The 21,317-nt window shown below is 37.5% G+C and overlaps 1 protein-coding gene and 1 non-coding gene across 2 annotated transcripts in view; both read left to right on the top strand.

Moving 5' to 3' along the window:
• Positions 1–489: 489 nt before the first annotated feature.
• The window catches only part of Adgrg4 (adhesion G protein-coupled receptor G4), a 113,751-nt gene continuing 92,923 nt past the window's right edge, over positions 490–21,317 (top strand). The window contains exons 1-2 of the mRNA XM_087202093.1: positions 490–570; positions 17,416–18,030. Coding sequence (XP_087058219.1) covers positions 501–570; positions 17,416–18,030 — 685 coding nt within the window. The 5' untranslated portion in view covers positions 490–500. The remainder of the gene's footprint in view (positions 571–17,415; positions 18,031–21,317) is intronic.
• Positions 3,909–4,015, top strand: LOC147821106 (U6 spliceosomal RNA). Its single transcript, XR_015447685.1, has one exon. It is a non-coding gene; the product is annotated as a U6 spliceosomal RNA (small nuclear RNA).

Below are 21,317 nucleotides of genomic sequence, written 5' to 3'. Positions count from 1 at the left end.
TGTCAATAAAGTCTTCTTTCATTATGTTCCTTCAATCCTGATGTGATAATTATATAACATATACATGTATCCAAATATCATTATAACTCATAAATATGTATAAGTATATATCAAGTAAAAATAAAAACAAGAACAACTAAAAAGTTGAGGATCATTAAAACTAGTAGTTAGGTGGAAGTTGTGTGCATTAAGGTTGAATGCATCACGCTTTGTAATTATGCACTGGGCTGCCCCATAAGGGCAGATATCTCTACCTTGTCTTCTCAGTACTATGTTCCCGATAGTAACATAGTAGGTATCTCATAAAATTTCTCTAGTATACTGACAAATCAACCAGTGAAATTTCAGCCAGCAGGGTAAGTCCAACAAGTCTATCCTGGGGTCAACTGACATGGCTTGAAGCAATAAGAGGAAACTTTTAAGTGGAATGGGAAGGAGAAATTGTTTGCTCTGAATCTGAGATGGACATATTTTTGACCTTTTGAACACAGGTTTAGACAATGAAAGAACACATCATACATCAGAGGCTTTATGGAGTGATTCTCATGTTGAGTTTTATCTTTCTCTCAGGTAAGAAAATATGTTATTATCTCTTCCAATGTCTCATATATGGTAGGTTTGAGAAAGAAACCATTTGGAAATATCAGTTGAGATTTGCTGGGCTGCCTCCTTCCTTTGGGTCAGTATAGCTATACGACAAGCTAGATTTTTGGTAAATGCGTATTTTCACTCAGTATTTTGCATGATTAATGGAGAACTAGCCTCAAGCAGGCTGTAGCTTGGACTACTGCCTTTAATACTTCTCACTGCAACTCTGAAATGTTATTTGGCGGCCACTGTATCCTTCACATAAGATGTGGGTTTTCTATGGGGCCATTTCCTATCATGCATAATGATTCATTAAAGTTCCCCTATGTATTATGATATTGCCTGTCTCCATTCTATATTTATAGCAATGATCATAGAATATGGACAAGGAAACAGGTGTGCTAAAAGCTACAGTAATGCACAGGTATATGTCTGAAAGGGCCCAGACACTAACCATACTCTGGTAGGAGTGGAGATAGAGTCTTTGTTTTCATTTTACAGTGAATGGAAGATAAGACTGTTCACTGAAGTAGCTGGTAATTTGGAGATTTAAGTAGAAGGCTGTCTTGAAAAACTGCAATCTCATTCTTATCAAATAAATTCAGTTGATGACATTGCTCATTTACATCAGTCTTTAGCTAAAAGGTCATAAGAGTTACTGAGTGACAATTCCTAATGAAATTGACCTGGGTTCAATTTGTAACAGTGTTCAGATTTTAGAGCTGATCTTTTGGAAAAATACCAAATCATCATCACCATCAATAGCAAATACTGACTGGCTCCTTCCTGCGTGCAGGGCCTAACAGAAAACTACATTTCATATAATAAAGGTTGAAATGGGACCTAGGGAGCAGAGTGGCAACTTTATCACCTGGGCTTGGCTACCTGCTAAGATGTTGATTTATCTTTCCCCTGCCTGTTTCCTCAAAGGCAAGCAACTTTGTCTCTATTTCTTTATCCAAAACATCCAAACCAGGTCTTGACACATAGACTTTCAGTACATATGTGCTGAATTATTCAATTAATGCAACTTGAAAATATCAAACTTTGGACATCTGTATGATGGTGATGTGTATGACACAAACCCTTGTGGGTTTTGCATGAAGGGTCAGGAAGCATGGAGTAGAGAATCTAGGAACAGAGATATAGCAGTCTCCTGTAGGCAAAGAATAAAAGGCACTGAAAGGTGGTACTGAAAAGTTTGGATGTGTTTTTTGAAGAATATTTTTTGAAGAATGTCATTGGTCAGTAAAAATTATTATCAATGCACAGATTTTAAACATGCAGACGTCACTTTAAAGCAGTCACAAGGTTTTCCAGAATGTTTAGTCTCAAATTCATAAGTAAAAGCATATTTGATTTAGGTTATCAAATAATTACATATAGCTTTCCTTTGATTGGTGAGAAATGCATTACTTCTTCCTGGAAAAAAAAAACCTCTTGTATTTGAAACCATAGTATAACTGAGGTCCACTTCCCTTTGGGCCCCAGACAAGTCATCAGCCTCTCTAATATGAGGGTCATTGTGGGGGAGAGATTAAGGCTAGATCAAACAGAAGGTGACTTAGAAATTTACTAATTGGATGGAGCCAGAGTGGAGTGAACTGTGTTCACAGAAGAACACCAAGGGTCAAGAAAAAGAAACCAAATCTGCCCTAATGTCTAAAGGTGAAAACAGGGTCCACAAGAAGGGATAAAGACTGAGGTCAGCAGCAGCAGGATGCAGTAGGAGGTAAAAAAAGAATAAAGCAGGAATGAGTGGAGAGGGCCTAGGACTTCGGCTGTCAGAAGGACTTGTTTCCTGGTGCTCTGTCTGAGTCATCTTGAACTTCCATAACAAAACACCATGGACTGGGTGGGTTACATAGCATTTTCTTTTCACAGTTACAAAGGTTGGAACATGCAAGACCAAGGCGTTGGCCAGTTTGGATCCTGGTGAGGGTTCTCTTCTTGGTCTTCAGATGGCTACCGTTTTCCAATATCTCCGTAAGGGAGGGAGGGAGGGAGGGAGGAAGAGAGGGCAAGAGGAGAGGAGGGGAGAAGAGAGGAGGGGAGATGAGAGATCTTTTGTTTTCCTCTTCTTATAAAAGCACTAATCCCACCACAGGGGCTGCATCTTTACAACCCCATTACTCATCTAAATCTAATTATCTCCCAAAGGTCACACCTTCTAAAACCACCACATTAGAGGTTAGGGCTTCAACATATGGACTTTAGGGATCCAAATATTCAGGGTATAACATGTTCCTTCCTCTCACTGGTGCTAGCTATTGGCTATGTGATGCTTGCATAATAGGTGGATGTGTGTGAGTTAAAAGTCATGGAGCTAGAGTTGTTGACCCAAAGTCCATCCTATACCATGTACACACACCCCATACGGCAAGTGGATAGGACATGCTTTGCTACTTGTAATATGTTTTAGAGCACTTCTGATGTGCAGAAGGGTGGTTGGAATTTTGTGACACATGATCATAGGGTTCTGGAGGCAGCTTCTACAGTTAGTGCCTTAGAACCTTTCAGTCCTACTTTAGATTGTCAATCTAAGCTGGATTCAACTTTCTTGCTAACTCCTCACATATGCAGAGATGACTTGATCAGGGAATTCTTTCGACATAGGAGGACTCCAGAGTCATGTCAAAAAGTCCTTATGCTGTAGACATCACCTTGGTCAGAGTCTAGATAAAGGTGTGAAGAGGTGAGGAAGTTCTTCATCTTAAATGTATTAGGGTAGCCAAGAAAAGCCCCATTTTTAAAGAACTCATTTGGTGAGAAAGGAAAAATGGAGGATGAACTTTGAATAGAAATTCTAAACGGTATAAACTCTTGAGTGGATCTGTCCAATATGGTAATTGCTTGCAACATGTGGCTCTTCAAATTTTAATTAATTAAGATAAACATTCAGCTGTAAGTATTGTAAGCATATTTTAAGTGCTCAATTGTTAGAGGTGGCTCATTGCTACCATATTGAGCAGTGCAGATAAAAAACATTTCCATCTAAAAATGTATGCTAAGTAAAATTGTTATATGTTTTATATGTTCTTTGCCCTATTAGTCTTCTTGTTAATCTTTGTGTATGATAATTAACTTTATAAGGTCTTATAAGATAAATAATTGAATCTGATGCTGGAAAAATAAAAGGAGGTGGAAGGGGAAATAAAAAGAATTGAATTGTGTTACATACACATACCAATTCCCTATAGTGAATGTAACCATTATGTACTGCAAATATGTACTAATAAAAGTAAAAAATAATTTCCATCACCACAGAAAAGGATAGTGGTGTTCTGGGAGGAAAAGCCCTTCTAAAGAACAGTTTTACTGTGTTCGCTTCAGCAGCACATATACTAAAATTAGAATGATACAGAGACGATTAACATGGCCCCAGTATAAGGATGATATGCAAATGCAGGAAGCGTTTCCTATTGTTTTTAAAAGAAAATGCTTTCCAGAGGATAAATAGAAATGTCTAGCTTCTCCACTGTTTACATTAATACCTGAGAATTAAAAACTGGTAAGTATGCTAAAAACAGTCTTATTGGATATAATTTAAATACCATAAAATCTACACATTTAGTATACAGTTTGATGACTTGTCATGTATTTAGAATTGTGCAACTATCACCACTATATAATTCCAGTACATTTTCATCATCCCCCAAAGAAATCCCCAATTTCCTATTCATCCTGTGCTCCCACTGCAGCCTTGGGCAATGATTAATCTGCTTTCTGTCTCTATGATTGTGCCTTTTCTGGACACTTCATGTACATGGAATTATACAACATACAGTGCTTTGTGTTTAGCTTCTTTCACTTACCATACTGTTTTCAAGGTCTATCTCTGTGTAGCATGTATGGTATCATCCGTTCATTCCTTTTGATTGCCAAACAATATTCAATTGCATGGATATGCCTCATATTTTTCCATTCATCTGTTGGTAGGCATTTGAGTTGTTTCCATTCTTGGTTATTATGAATAATAGTGCTGTGAACTTTTTTTTTCTTTTGTGCTACTGGGGATTAAACCCGGGGCTTTTACACTGAAATACAGCCCCAGCCCCTTTAAAAATTGTTTTATTGTAAGAAAGGATCGCATTAGCCACTAAGGTGCCCTGGCTGGGCTCAAACTTGTGATCTTCCCGTCTCAACCTCCGAGAGTATGCATACAGGTATTTTTGTTTTTGTTGTTGTTCATGGATCGAACTCAGAACCTTGCACTTGTGAGGCAGGCGGCGGAACATCTGAGCTAAATCCCCAGCCTGCGTACAGGTTTCTGTATGATTATCTGCTTTCATTTCTTTTAGGAATATACCTAGGAGTGGAATTGGAGAATCATATGATAACTCTGTGACTAATATTTTGAGGAGTTTGCAGATAATTCTCCAAAGAGGCCGTCATGGGTTCTGAATTCTCTGAATCCATGCTAATAATTGTTATTTTCTTCTTTTTAAAAAAATTTTATTGATACATTTTAGGTATACAATATAATGACCTTCATCAATGGAAATTTGCACCTTTACACAATCTCTCTTGGTTCTTAGTTTTTCCCCATTCCCCTGCCCTCCCTTCAACCCCTCCATCCCTCCATATTTACAGAGACTTTGTTTCCATTTTTCCTTTTCTCATATTAATTCCAGTCCCCTCTTTCCTTTTCCCTACCTCTCCCACTTCCCCTTCCCTTTGCCACTTTTCTTCCTATTTTACATTATCTATTATACCTTTCAGTCCTTATTTACACTTTCAGTTTCTCACACCAGAGAAACTATTCAGTATTTACACATGTGTGTCCTATTTATTTTGCTTAAGAGTATCACCTCAATGTGCATCCTTTTAGCTATAAATATCTCTAATTTCTCATTTTTTATGGTTGAGTTGTACTCCATTTTATAAAAAAAAAAAACAACTCACATCTTCTTTATCCAGTCTCCAGTTGATGGGCAATTGGGCTGCTTCCAAGTTTTAGCTATTACAAACTGTGCTGCTATGAACATAGGTGCACATATATCACTATGGTATGATTCTTTTAATTCTTTTGGGAAGATACCCAGTAAGGGAATAGCTGGGTCAAATGGGACTTCCAGTCCTAGTTCTTTGAGGTATCTCCATACTGATTTCCATGGTGGTTGCACCAGTCTACACTCCCACCAGCAGTGGAGCAGGATTCCTCTTTCCCCACAGCCCCACCAGCATTTGTTATTGGTTGATTTCATGATAGCAGCCATTCTTTCTGGGGTGAGGTGGAATCTCAGCCTTGTTTTCATTTGCATCTCTTGAATGGCCTGTGATGTTGAACATTTTTTCATTTGTTTATTTGCTATTTCTACTTCTTTGTCTGAGAAATGTCTGTTCATTTCAGATGCCCATTTTCGGATTGGGTCTTTAAATTTGAGAGGTCTGATTTTTTTTTTTAAGTTCTTTATACATTCTAGATAGTAGACCTTTGTCTAAGGAACAGCAGGTGAAATTTTTTCCCCACATTATGGGTTGTCTCTTCACACTGTTGGCGGATTCTCTTGCTGTGCAGAAGCTTTTTAGTAAGAAGAGATCCTACTTGTTGATTGTGCTATTTTATGGGGAACTGAGATTCTGTTCCTAAAATCTTTTCCTACACCAATGTCTTCAAGAGTTCTACCTAACCTCTGTTCCAGCCAGTTCAGCATTTCTATTTTAATATTTAGATCTTTAATTCATTTTGATTTTAGTTTAGTGCATGGTGAGAGATATAGGTCTAGTTTTAATCTTTGGCAATGTGAAACTCAATTTTTCCAGCACCAATTATTAAAGAGGCCATTTTTCCTCCAGTGAGGGTGTTTGGCTCCTTTGTCAAAGATGAGGTGGCTGAGTGTGTCTAGAGTTGTTCCTGCATCTTCTAATCTGTTCCACTGGTCCTCAGGTCTGTTTCTTTGCCAGTACCATGCTGTTTTTATCACAGTAGCTTTGTAGTATAATTTCAAGTTGGGAGTTTTAATACCCCCTTCCAGGTCTCTGTTACTTAGAATTGCTTTTGCTATTCTGGGTCTCTTCTTGTTCCAAATGAATTATTGGATTGTTTTCTCAAGGTCCATGAAGTATGCTGCTGAAATCTCAATTGGGATTGCATTAAATCTATATAGCAGTTTTGGAAGTATGGCAATTTTCAGTATGTTGATCCTTCCTACCCAGGATCAGGGATGTCTTTCCATTTTCTTATATCATCTTCAATCTCTCTTTTCAGAGTGCTATAGTTTTCAGAGAAGAGGTCTTTGATTTCTTTCATTAGGTTGATTCCTAGGTATTTCAGTTTTTTGGATGCTATTGTGAAAGGAATTGTTTGCCTTATTTCTCTCTCAGTGAATCTATTGTTCGTGTAGAGGAATGATATTGAGTTGTGTGTTGACCTTATATCTGGCTACTTGACTGAATTTGGTTATTAAGTCTAGAAGACGTTTGGTGAAGTTCTTGGGGTCTTCTATATAGAGTATCATGTCATCTGCAAATAATGACAATTTGACTTCTTCATTTCCTATCTTTATTCCTTTTATTTCTTTCTCTTGTCTAATTGCCATGGCTAATGTTTCCAAAATTATATTGAACAGGAGTGATGACAGTGGACATCCTTGTCTTGTTTCTGATTTTAGTGTGAAGGTTTTCAGTTTTTGTCCATTTAGCATGACCATTTAGTATGGCTGTTCGTTTTTCTTAGATGGCTTTTACCAGATTGAGGTAGAGACCATCTATTCCAATTTATTGTAGCGTTTTTATCATAAATGCGTGTTGCATTTTGTCAAATGCTTTTTGTGCATCTATTGAGATGATCATATGGTTTTTGTCCTTGGCTCTATTGATATAGTGTATTACAATGATTGATTTGCGTATGTTGAACCATCCCTGCATCCCTGGGATAAAACCCGCTTGGTCACAGTGTATGATCATCTTGATGATTTTCTGCATTCTATTTTTTTTTGTATTAAATTCTTTTATTGGTACATTGTAGGTATACAACACAATTACATTTCTCATTGGGAATTGTACCTTTACATAATGCATCTTGGTTCTTATTTTTTCCCCATTCCTAGCCCTCCCTTCACCCCCTCCACCCTTCCCTATTTACAAAGACTTTATTTCCATTTTTTCCATTTCTCATCATTTTTCCTTTCCCTTCTTTCCTTTCCCCTGCACCTCCCACTACCCCTACCCCTTTGGACCTTTTCTTCCTATTTTACATTATTGATTATTCATTCTAATCATTGGTACATTTTAGGTATACAATATAATGACATTCATCATTGGAAATTTGCACCTTTACATAATCTCTCTTGGTTCTTATTTTTCACCCTTGCCCAGCCCTCCCTTCAACCCCTCCATTCCTCCCTATTTACAAAGATTTTGTTCCTATTTTTCCATTTTCTCATATTAATCCCATTCCCTTCTATCCTTTCCCCTAGCCCTCCCACTTCCTTCCCCTTTGCCCCTTTTCTTCCTATTTCACATTACCTTCTTGATGATCTTCTGTATTCTATTTGCCAGTATCTTATTAAAGATTTTTGCATCTATGGTCATTAGTGAGATTGGGCGATAGTTCTATTTTTCGGTTGGGTTTTTCTCTGCTTTGGGGATCAAGGTGATGCTTGCTTCCAGGAATTAATTTGGGAGTATTGCTTCCCTTTCAATTTCATTGAAGAGTTTGAACAGTAGTGGCAGTAGTTTCTCTCTAAATGTCTTGTAGAATTCAGCAGTGAAACCATCAGGACCTGGGCTTTCCTTAGTTGGTAAGTTTTTAATTACATTTTCAATTTCATTGATTGATATTGGATTGTTCAGAAATTTTAGGTCTTCTTCATTCAACTTTGGTAATTCATACATTGAATGGAATCTGTCCATTTCTTCTATGTTTTCCATCTTATTGGCATATAGGTTCTCAAAGTAGGTATTGATGATCCTCTGGATTTCTGCTGGTTTTGTTGTAATTTCATCCTTTTCATTCCTAATTGCATTGATTTGGGCCTTTTTTTTCCTTTTCCTGATAAGATTGGCTAAGGTTTTGTCAATTTTGTTTATTCTTTCGAAGAACCAACTCTTGGCTTCATTGATTTTTTGTATCATTCTCTTAGTCTCCATTGCATTCATTTCTGCTCTAATCTTTATAATTTCCTCCCTTGTGTGAGCGTTGGGTTTGTCCTGTTCTTCTTTTTCTAGAAGCTTCTGGTTCAGCATCATGTTGTTTAATTGGGCTCACTCTGTTTTCTTAATATGAGTACTCACTGCTATGAATTTCCCTCATGAGACTGCTTTCATTGTGTCCCACAGATTCCAATATGTTGTACTGTCATTGTCATTTAATTGAAAGAACTGTCTGATTTCTTCTTTAATTTCCTCTGTGACCCATTGGTTATTCAGAAGTGTGTTGTGCAGTTTCCATGTGTTTGTGAAATTCTTGCAGTTTCTTTTGCAATTGATCTTCAATTTCTTTTTTTTTCTATTAAGTTTATTGGTACACTTTAGGTATAAAATACAGTTACATTTATTATTGGGATCTTGTAACTTTACATGATGTATCTTGGTTCTTATTTTTTCCCCTTCCCCTGCCCTCCCTTCACCCCCACCACCCTTCTCTATTTGCAAAGACTGTGTTTCCATTGTTTTTCTTTTCTCATATTTTTTCTTTTCCCTTCTTTCCTTTCCCCTACCTCTCCCACTTCCCCTACTCCTTTAGACCTTTTCCTCCTGTTACACAATTTGATCTCCAATTTCATCACACTATGGTCTGATAATATACAGGAGAGAACTTCAATTCCGTTGCACTTACTTAAACATGTTCTATGAGGGAGATGGTCTATTGTGTGGTCTATTTTGGAGAACAACCCGTGTGCAGCTGAAAAGCATCTGTATTTTGATTTTTTGCCTTGGAACACTCTGTAAACATCTGTTAAGTTCATTTGTTCCAGAGTTTGATTGAGTTCTAGTGTTTCTTTGGTTATTTTTTGTCTAGTTGATCTATGTATTTGTGACAGTGGGGTATTTGTTTTATATAGTTGGGTGGACTAGTGTTTCATGTATATATATTTATGATTGTTATCTCTTCCTCTTGTATTGTTCCCTTTATAAGGATGTAGTGTCCTTCTTTGTCTCTCTTAATCAGTGTTGGTTTGAAATCTACTTGATCTGCAAAGAGGATAGCTACTCCTACCTTTTTTTGGCTTCCTGTTGTATGGAGTATTGTTTCGGCCCTTTAACTTTTAGTCTATGAGTTTCTTTTGGAGTTAAGTGTGTTTCTTTTTTTTTTTTTTTGTACCAGAGATCGAACTTGGGTCCTTCAGCTTACAAGGCAGGCGGCAGAACCACTGAGCTAAATCCCCAGCTCTTAAGTGTGTTTCTTGTATGTAGCATATTGTTGGATTTTGCTTCTTGACCTATTCTTCCAGTCTATTTCTTTTGATTGGTGAACTGAGACCATTAACATTGATGGTTATAGCTGATACGTATTGACTTATCATTGTCATGACTTTTTCTTTTTGTTGGATTCTCCCCCTTTGCATTTAATTTCTTGTAGTGCCCGACGGATTCATTCTGCTGGGCTTCCTTGGCTTGTGATCCTCTTGTCTTTTCCTAGGATATTGTCCAAAATTTTCTGGAGTGCTGTTTTTTTATTCATGAAGTTCCTAAGGTGCTCTTTGTCATGAAAGTGTCTTATTTCTCCATCAAGTTTGAAAGATAGTTTTGCAGGGTACATCAATTTGGGTTGGAGGTTGTTTTCCTTTAGGGACATCACTCCATGCTCTTCTTTCCTTGAGGGTTTTTGTTGAGAAGTCTGCTGTGATTCTGATGGGCTTTTCTTTGTATGTGATTTGTTTTGTTTCTCCAACTGTTTGTAGAATTTTGTTCTTCTGTTGCATTTCTGGAATCTTAACCATTATAAGCCTATGTGTATTTTTTTTTTGATCAAGGCTAATTGGAGTCCTATATGCCTCATTTATCTGTATGTTAAGTTCTTTTCCCCTCCTTGGGAAGTTTTCTGCCATTGCTTCTCTGAACTTTTTTTTATGTCATCTGTACTCTCTTCCTATTTCTTCATTGACTCTGATCAGTGTTATCTTATTCTTCTTTGCATCATCTAGCAGCTGCTGGATTGATTTCTTGTGGTCCCTTACAATTTTAAAACAATTTTTCTTTTCCTGTTCACTAAATGCAATCCTATCTCTATATCTGAAATTCTGTCCTCACATTGGCTCATTCTGATGTGTAAACTTTCAGTGGAGTTTTTAATCTCCTGGAAATCTGTTTGCATCTGTTTTATGGATTCCATTTGTTTCCTATGTTGGGATTCCATCATGTTCCTCAGCCCCTCTATTTTTGTATGTGTGGGCTCTCTAGATTTATTAATCATGTCTTACACTATGGGCACAATCTCTGCTGTTGTCTGAGAAGTGATTTCTGATTTCCTTTTTTCCAAATCCTCTTTTGTTGCCAGTTCAGGGAGTCCAGGTGGTTGAGTATCAGAGTGTTCCATCTTGTTTCCCTTTGGGGTTGCTGTAGGTGATCTGGAAGTCTGGTTTTGAGGCTTGTTTATGTGTCTTGTCATTTCCACGGGATGGAGGTGTTGCTGGTGCCTGAGCAGCTCACCTCCTCTGAGCTAGGAGCAGTGCTATGGTGGCCTCCTTGTCTTCTTGATTATAGACATCCTAGTGGTATGAAGTGATACCTCACTGTGGTTTTTATTCACATTTCCCTGTGGCTAATGACTCAGAGCATCTTTTTGTGTGCCAGAAGAGACATTTTACCTAACAATGCTCAGACATCTTGGGAAATTATACCTTTGACTCTGGGACATGATTTTTTCAGTTTTGATTTTTTAGATACATATTTCCTTGAGTTGGCATAACAGTGTTTTTGTAGCCAGTAAAGGACAGATTAGAAAAGCTCATACGCTAGCAAGTTTTTTGAGAGATTGAGCCAGTAGGTTCCAGAAATTTCATCCATCAACAGTGAAAATATTGGTGATAAGTCAATAGGCTGTAGAGTAGGTCTTAAATACAGTTTTATCCCTATACTTGCCTCTTAGATAGAAATGGAGTCTTTCTTTCTTTCTTTCTTTCTTTCTTTCTTTCTTTCTTTATACTGAGGATCAAACTCAGAACTTTGCACTTTAGGAATGGAGTTTTAATATCCCTTGCTTGGAATTTTATTTCCTATGCACTTTTGATTTAGTCTTATGGGAGCTGTCGACCTCACAACTTAGGGACCTTGGAAGGGAGAGTGAGAGCCTGGTAATTTCAGAGCTAAGTCTACATATGCAGTTACTCAAAGCTAGAAGCCATCCTGCCTGCATCCTCCTCTTTCTCTCACCTTCCACATCTAATGCATTGAGTCTAAAATGTAACCCTTGCCCCATCTCTCCTGCCTCCACGATGGTGTGCATCACCATTATCTTCTCTCAGGTCACTTCTATAGCCTCCAGACTAGAATCCCTGCTTCCACTACAGTCCATTTTCAGCACAGCACCCAGAGCTATCCTTTAATATATCAAGGCAGAACATGTCAGTCTTTTACTCAAAACTTCCCAGGAGTCAAAAGTGCATAGGTAATAAAATCCCAAGCAAGGGATATTAAAACTCCGTTCCTAAAGCGCAAGGCTCTGAGTTTGGCCATGTTTCTTAAGTTATTCAGTTTGTGGTACATTGTTTAGGTAGCCCTCGAGACTCAATAACACAGAAATTACTCTTTGGCAGGCTCACTGGCTCAGAAACCTTGAGTTCACAATAGGGAAGCAGGTTCCCTCATGGGGGAGAAATACTGAGCAGAACATACCCACAGTGCCTGACATGGGAGAATGCCATTTGCCTACTATCCCTAAGATCATGTAAGATGGTGTATCTGGAATTCAATCCCCAACCTTTGAAACACTGCAACATTTTAAGAAGAAAATTTGCAAAGAAACAACCAAAAAGAAATTACTACAGAATAAGTCTGATGGTTATTTAATGCTTTCTTCAGCTGAAAAAGAATCATTTACAAGTCTCTTAGAATTCTAAACATTTTCCTCTCTGATTTTTAAGATAAATGTGTTTATTACTTTGGAGGCCTGGTAGGGAAAGGGATCTCTGCTGATTTTTTGCAGAGTTCCTTAAAACAGAGGGCAGAGCACAAGTTCTGTCTGTTCATTTTGTGGCAGGTGCTTCATCCGCATCCCTCTCTCTTCACATGACAGAGCACTCTTCAAATGCTCACCTATCAACCTCCAACTCTGTGCCCCCAAACAGGGCTCAAACATTTATGCATTAAACAACTACAACAGAACTACTGTGTGCCAACAAAGTTGAATGCCAACTCATACCAGGTACACAAATTAATTCAAAATGGATGAAAGACCTAAATGCAACACATAAATCTATACAACTGTCAGAGGAAAGTACAGGAATAATTCTCCATTGGCTTGGGTTTAACAACCAGTTCTTAGAAATGACACCAAAAGCACAAACAACCAAAGACAAAATAGATAAATTGGATTTTATCACAATTAAAAAAATTTTTGTGCATCAACAGATATTATCAGGACAACCTACAGAATGTGAGAAAATATTTGCAGGTCATATATCTGATAAGGTTCCAGATGTAAGCATGAGCAATGATTACATCTCAATGACAAAAAGGCAACCAAATTAAAAATGGGCAAAGAACTTGAAGAAATATTTCTCCAAAGAAGATATGCAAATGGTCAGCAAGAATATGAAAACATGCTCAATATCATTAATCACTAGGGAAATGCAAATCTAAACCACAATGAGCTATTACTTCATACCCTCTAGGATGACAGTAGTAGTAGTAGTAGTTGTAGTAGTAGTAGTAGTAGCAGTAGTAGTGGCAGCAGTAGCAACAGCAGCAGTAGTAAAAGAAGAAAATAGAAAGTGTTTGAGGATCTGGAGAAATTATAACCCTTATGCATTGCTGGTAGGGATATAAAATAGTGCAGTGATTTGAAACACAGTTTGGCTGTTATTCAACAATTTAAACATAGAAGTTATATATAACCCAGTAATTCCAGTCTTAAGTATATATACAAAGGAAATGAAAACATGCGTTGAAACAAAATGAATGGCATAAAATGAAAACATTTTATTGAAACAAAATGTGTAGCAAAAATCATAGCAGCACTGTTCATAAAAGTAAAAGCAGAAACAGCCCAAATATACATTAACAGATGAATTAATGAATAAAATGAGGTATCTATACTGTGGAATGTTCCACAGCCACACAAAGAATGAGGTGCTGATAAATGCTACAACATTGAAGTACATTATGCTACACAAAAGAAAGCAGACACAAAAGGCTGCATACTGTATGTTTCCATTTACATGAAATGTCCAGGTTAGACACACCCATGAATATAGAAAACAGATTAGTGGTTGTCAGGGGATGGGGGAGGGGTAAGGTCAGAATAACTGCTTAGTTGGTACAGGATTTCATTGTGAACTTACTAAATGTCACTGACTTGTTCACTTTAAAATTGTTAAACTAAGGAATTTAATGTTATATAATTTTTCCCAGTACAAAATAAATGGTGCTCAGTGCTGCTGGGACTGTAACACAGAAGTTTTAATGAGGCTTATGATGAGTTTTTCCTAACATGGCACACACTTACACTATAATATTAAGTGAAAAAAGAAAAGGAACAAATTTTCCACACAATATGATCTCAGCCACCCAGAAACAAGAAAAACCTGTGCACAGAAAAAACAAAAACAAACAAACAAATCAGGGGAAACATACCAAGAGGTTCATGATGATCTCTAGGTGGCAAAATTCTTTCTCTGACTTTGTTCTCATCTTTTTACTTTCTAATACTTTTAACTTTTTCTTTAAAAAGGAAAAATGTACATTGTCACTTTTATAAGGGAATAAAACACTGCTTTTTTTTAAAGTAGGGAAAATAATAAATGGGACTTGAACTGAAAAGAAACAGTGGATAGAGATAAAGAGACATGGAGAAGCCAAAATCAAGAGAGAATACACTTTGGGGGAGTAATCATGCGATTTGGACTTGGAAATTGCCAGCGAACAGATGGTAGTGTCCAAGCAGACATCTGCAATGGATAGCGAAATCATATGCAGACACAAGTGGCCTTTGAAGCAGGCCCTTGAGAGGCCTCTCGGAGAAGGCTGCTTGTCTGGCCAAACAGAAGGGACAAACCCCTCTCTTCCTCGTCGCAGCTCGGCCTCCTCGGAACCCCACCAGAGGCCTGGAGGCTGCAGCAGGGCTCAGCACAGATGCACTTGCACATGTGAGGGTGTGAAAGAGCTCGTGGGAGTAGAAAAGTTTCTGCTAATGATACTGGCAAACATCGCAGCTGACATTTACATGGCGCCTCATGGTTTATAAACATTCTCATGCAGATAAACTAAATGTTAGCTGCTGTGGCATCCTCTCTTTTTATGGCCCTGTGAGGTAGGCAATTCTTATTCCTATTTTTCCATGGAAGTACAAGGTACACAGAAGTGACACAAATTTATTTATTTAGCATTTATATAGTGCTCACTATCTGCCAGACACTTTCCTGAGCACTTTATGTGCATTAATTGCCCAAGTCCACAGCTACTAAGAGACACAATTGAGACACAAATCTGGCTTTTCAGACACTATGACACCACTCTTCTGCTCATGTCTTAGTAGAATTTACCTCTGTGTGCAGAATCTCAAGTAAGGTCATAAGTGGTTCTATCTATCTATCTATCTATCTATCTATCTATCTATCTATCTATCTATGTACCTATCATCCATCCATCTATCCATTTACTCACCCACCTACCCACCAGTCTATATTTTTCTGGTTATTAACATAATACATGATTGGTAAAAATGTAGATTTTACCGAAATAAGTATCATAGAAAGTAAAAATCCTCCTAAATCTCACACCTAAAGATAGCCATTCTTGACTGTTTCATACATGTTCTTCTAGACTTTTTTCTCAGTGTAGGCTAACACACATTTTAATTTTATTTTTATAAGATAATATGTATCTACACTTAAGTCCCAGTTTACTTAATATTAAGCCTTGAAAATCTCTTCATGACTATAATAGGTTGATCTCTTATGTTTTAATACTCCATCATATAAAGGTAGTAATTTTCCTAAGTAGCTACCTAGTGATACATACACAAGTTTTTCAATTTTTCTTCATTAGAAACAATGCTGCAATAAATATTATTGTACTTGTAGCTTTGTGTGTATGTGTATTTGTCTAGAATAAGTTTATGGAAATGGAATTGCTGGGTCAAAAGTATATACACAACTAAAATTGTCATAGATACTGGCAAATTGCCCTTCAAATATACTACAGAATTGGCACTCCCACCAGCAGCAAGTAAGTGACTCATTTCCCTCTGGGCTTGCCCATGCTGGGTATTCTCAGTCTTCCTAAATTTTATCAATCTCATAGGCAAAAATAGTATCTCATTATTGTTTTTTTTTTTTCTTAAAATAGTGAAATGGCATTTTTTTACACTATTGGATTTCATATTTCTAATTTTGTAAGTTGATCATTCCTGTCATTTAGCCACTGGTTTTATGTTAGTATATTGTAGAGAAGAGAGGCCCTTGCAGAGCATATGAGACTATAAGACATTCTTTTTGAGGAACAAGTAAACTCCTGAGATTTATGCTCACCATAAAGCCAGTTCTTAAATGTTGTGTTTGACGTCATTTTGGAGAGCTCAGCAGAAAAGCAGTGTAAACCAACAATAATCGAGACTTTGTTTCATAGTAATTACCGTCTTGTGGGATTAGCTCTTGATTTATTAGCCACATGAAGCATAATAAGATAATAGAATCACATTAGCCAGAGACAAAAATAAGCACTTGCTCATCCACCATAGACAGTTCAGAAATAATTCTGGCAAATGGATGGAATGCATTTCTGCACATGGATGTGTGCAAGTTGGACATGTGTGTGTGGGCAGGTGTACACATGTGCTCATTTGGTTTAGAGGATTCCAGTAGAGGAATGGAGGGAGAAAGTGACCCCTTTCGTTGGTCAGATACAACACTGTGACTCCGGGTTCCCATTTTACTGAAGCAAACATTGAAGCATCGGGGAGTTCAGTTACTAGCTCCAGGTTATATTGCTTAGGAGTGTCAGAGTGGAGACTCCACCCCAGGATCTCTGACTCCAGAACCATTGGTCACTGTGTCTAAAGCTGTCTAGAGTGTCTTAATGCCACTGTGGCCCACTTAGGAGAGAGAATGAGGGCATCTGGGTGCACTCAGAGCAGTGGCATCTCTTCCATTTCTAAGTCCAAGAAGAAATCTTGGAGCTTCTGGATTGTCCAGCTGGTCATCTTTCAGACATTTGTCAGTGCCATTCAGTGAGAAGCTGTCTCCAGAGACAGAATAAATCAGGTAATTTGGCTCAGGAAAAGGCATTGGGGAAACAAATTAACTGATGCATCATGAATATAATAAGGCAGCTAGGCAGGTGGAAATAATTCTCTTTTGATTATATGTGTGAGGATTATGTGTAGAAAATTGGAAGTCCAGGCTGCCTTTCCTTGACCTCTTCCCTCACTAGCCACAGACTTGTAATGACCCCTCCAAGCTGTTCAGCTGGTGTGCACTCCTAGAAGGCTAACCTAACTTTTCATATTAGCCCAGGGAAAATAGAATTATGAAGAAACTCTTCTGCCGAAAAATCACATGCCAATGTGAAATACAGATAATTTTTGTGTTCCTACTATTTGCTTATTTGCATAGCATTGACTCATAATTATATTGTACAATTTGACTATATTGCCAAAGATGATAAAAGACTTCTAACTGAAATTTCATTGATTTTCTTTCTCCTGTCTCCAAATTTGGACAGATACACTTTCACTAAAAGGGAAAAGGCTGGATTTTTATGGAAGACGTGACACATATGTAAGCCTGACCAACATCATTCCTGAACTCAGCCGATACACAGCATGCATTGATCTGGTATTCATGGGTGACTATTCAAGTTATTGGATGGCCTTCTCCTATATTACTAATAACCCCTCCCTGGGCAGAAGCGACATAGACCTTGGACTTGCAGGGGACCATCAGCAGCTAATACTATACAACTTGGGCAAGACTTTTTATATCAGTTACCATCTAATTCCATTTCAGTGGCATACAGTATGCTTGATATGGGATGGTGTAAAGGGCAGGTTAGAGCTCTTCCTGAATAAAGAACGGATACTGGTAATAACAAATCGGCCACACAGTCTGACGCCTAATGGGACGCTGGTCCTAGGACACTTTCCTAAGAATGGAGTTGGACAGATTAAAAGTTTGGTACCTCGCTTTACTGGCAGCTTGTACTATTTTCAACTCTGGGACCACATCCTGGAAAATGAAGAATTTATGAAGTGTTTAGATGGAAATGTTGTTAGTTGGAAAGAAGATGTTTGGCTTGTCAATAAGATTGTTCCAACTGTTGACAGAAGACTGCGCTGCTGTGAGTAACTTATGCATTTTTCTTCTTAGCAAGGGCAACATTGATATGGTGCTCCTCTGCTTGCTACTTCAAGTAATCCACTCCTAGATCAAGGCTGTCTTCCTCCAAGGAGTTCAAGGGTGCCAAATGTTTGTCATGTACTCTTTAATGTACTCAGAAAATTTGCAAGAATAACAGAATTTATATACTCTTTACTCAGATTCACCAAAAGTTAACACTTTCCCATATACTTTATCATTCTCTCTACCTGAATTTCTCTCTTCTCTCTCCCCCCTCCTCTGTCTACACATATGAGGGCACACACACACACGCGCACACACACACACACACACACACACAAGCAAGCAAAATTTTTGTATCTGAGTCATTTGAGAGTAAATTGCAGGAATGGTCTGATTCCTTTTTATCATTAAATATCTCAGTGCATATTCCCTGAGAATAATGAACTCTCTTACTTAACCACGATACAATGATCAAAATCAATTTAACATCCATATGATATTAAGGACGAACTCATAGTTTATATTCAAATTTAGCCAATTGCCTTAATAATTTCTTTTGTAGTTTTTCTTTTTTTGCTTGGTCTAGAATCTAATTCAGGAGCACGCATTACATTTAGTTACCATGTCACTTTAGACTAATCTGAAACAGACCCTTCCTCAGAGTTTCCTTGTCCTTCAGGACTTTGACATTTCTAGCATGCAGTCCCACTATTTTGTAGAATCTTTCCTAATTTGAATTTGTGTAATTTTCCCTCGAGGTTAGGTAAGTACAGGCTATGTATTTTGGACAAGAACATCACAGAAATGACGTATTATTCTCAGCGTATCCCATCAGTACACATATGGTGCCAATTTGTCCCACTATTCATGATAATAACGTTTATCATTTGATTCTGATGTCTGTCAGATTTCCCCACTGCAAAGTTACTATTTTTTCTTTTGTCATATTAAATAATTTTTGAGGAGATATTTGGAGGGTATGTAAATATCTTCTTCTTATCAAACTTTTACCCAATACTTTTATACTTATTGATGATTTTTGTCTGAATCACTGTTGTTATAATGGTAGCAGAATTGTGATTTGTTTAAAAAATTTCTATTTTTTCTACATTTATTAGTTGGAATTCTATTGTAAGTAAGAGCTTTCTGTTCTTCCATTTTTACTTATACATCCATTCATTCCTGTGTTTATTTATATAAGAAGAAACTCATACTCATTTTATTCATTGTATTAAAATCTGTTACTGTTTATTTTGATACTCAAATTGGCTGAGATTTGGCTAGTGGGAACTCTTCAATATGGCTCTTGTGCTCTTTAGACTCGTCCCATCATTCTTTGATCATTTTCTTATTTTCTTGCACAACAGGATGTTCTAGGCTTAACGTGTACTTTTTTCTGTTCAGCCATTTTGCCAGTGAGGCTTAATTCCTTTTGGTGGGGAATAGCATTTACCAGCAATTCATTTTTCTTGTAAGTACCATCATGATATTGAAGAACTGTTTGTAATGGAGTTCTTGCAAAAAAAAAAACAACAAACTGTCTTCTTGGAATTATACATGCATTTTTCTCCTCTCTAGCTTTTAGAAGGAAATAAGAACTGTTTTTCTCTGTATAATTCCTCTGTTCCCTCATTTTCAATCCCCTCCATCATCAGCAGCAACAGCAATCCTGAAGCATGGCTACTCAGTAATAGTAGCATCAAGATAGGATTTTTCTGTTTCCGAAAGTGTTCACTTATTCTTACAGAAACGTTATTTATTCTTCTTATGGCTTTGGGGGAAGAGAGGTTAAGGAGGGAACAGGGGCTAGATCCAAGCCTAAGAGGGCTTTCACAGCCTATGAGGATATGTGTTCACCAATAATCTTGATGCTGTTTGAGTTAATGGCAGAGACACGTCACAAGGAATTTCTGTCTCTTTGAGATCAGGCCAAAGCAAAGGAGTAGGAAAGCTATTGCTTTATGCTACTACCTGAAGGTACTTGGTTTCTCCCTTTTTGTGGTCTTGAAAATAAATGAGGTAGTTCTAGCTGGTTGTAATGGCCCTGGTAAACCACATGCTTTTGCAGAGGTCTTTAAAAACCTAATATGTCCACCTAATGGCCGTGGCCTTTTCTACCACTTGGCTGGCAAATAACTAAATCTAATTGATGTGTTACATTGCTATACAACCCTCATATATTTTGCTCTTTTGTACATTGTTTAACATACAGTCCATCCTCTTAGTCTGATTCAGTTCTTGTGGACATAATACACAAATAATCTAACAGAACAACAGGAGAAAATGCTACCTAAAGTGATGATCAAGCCCAAAGGGTAGAAAACATTCTCTTTACTGTTCAGGTTTCTTTGAGTGTTCTTCCCAGGTTTTGAACAGGAGTTCCTAACTCCGAGGGCCAGAATGGCCTAGAAGGAGTTCACAAAGCCCTTGAAATTGTACACGACACTCTAAAACTGCAAGGTGGATTTTTTTCCCTGAGGACAGAGTCCATACTAATTTCCATGACATTACAACAATATGATAACTTTTACTAAGTTCTTACCATGTGCCAAGCTTTTTATAGATGAGGAAAGAGAAGCTCAGAGAGGTTAAGCAAATTGCCTAAGATCTCCAATCAAATAAGTAGTAGAGCTGGGGTTTGAACAAAGACGTGTCTGTTTGCAAGGCCCATCTTCTTTGCACTCCCACACCATGAAGAATCACCTGAAGGGAATCTGTGGCCCCGAAAGGTATTGAACCTCTGTCTTAGAAGCTTCCTTTGAAGGGAATTTCTGACATTGACAACCCACTGTGTAGAATTAGGCTACTGGCTGGACTTACTGCTGGCCTCATCGCTGAAGTACCTGCAACACCATACGTCTTCTACTTCTGTCTGGCCATGTGATATCTAAGAAAAGAGTTGCAATATGGAAATAAATATGAGCAATTATATAACGTGTCTAGGCTTAGCTTTTGCCTAGTTGGTATTTATAACCCATAAAAGGATTATTACCTTTAAAAATAAATTTTATTGAGCACATTGCTAGGTACAAATCTCTATAAATCTACTTACACTTAAGGCTTTTGGGGAGCATTTGTTGAAAAATGTGAACCCTTTCTGGGTTTAATAAATACTCATTGTAGTCGAGATGTCTCAGGGATATTTAAACAGCACAGTAATAATAACAGTAAAGGGGTTGTTAGAAATTTATTTTGGTTTTTTTAAAAAATCCTCTTTCCCTTATTTTTAAAAATCACAAGTGCAAAATATATGGTTGTGAATAAAATAGATTTAAACAATACAAA

The sequence above is a fragment of the Heterocephalus glaber genome, unplaced genomic scaffold (genome assembly GCF_053883595.1).
Source record: "Heterocephalus glaber isolate CG9 unplaced genomic scaffold, H.glaber_assembly_v1.0 deba00001764, whole genome shotgun sequence".
Lineage (NCBI taxonomy): Eukaryota > Metazoa > Chordata > Mammalia > Rodentia > Bathyergidae > Heterocephalus > Heterocephalus glaber.
Note: the sequence above shows the minus strand (reverse complement) of the source record. Positions and strands in the feature narration are given on the sequence as shown.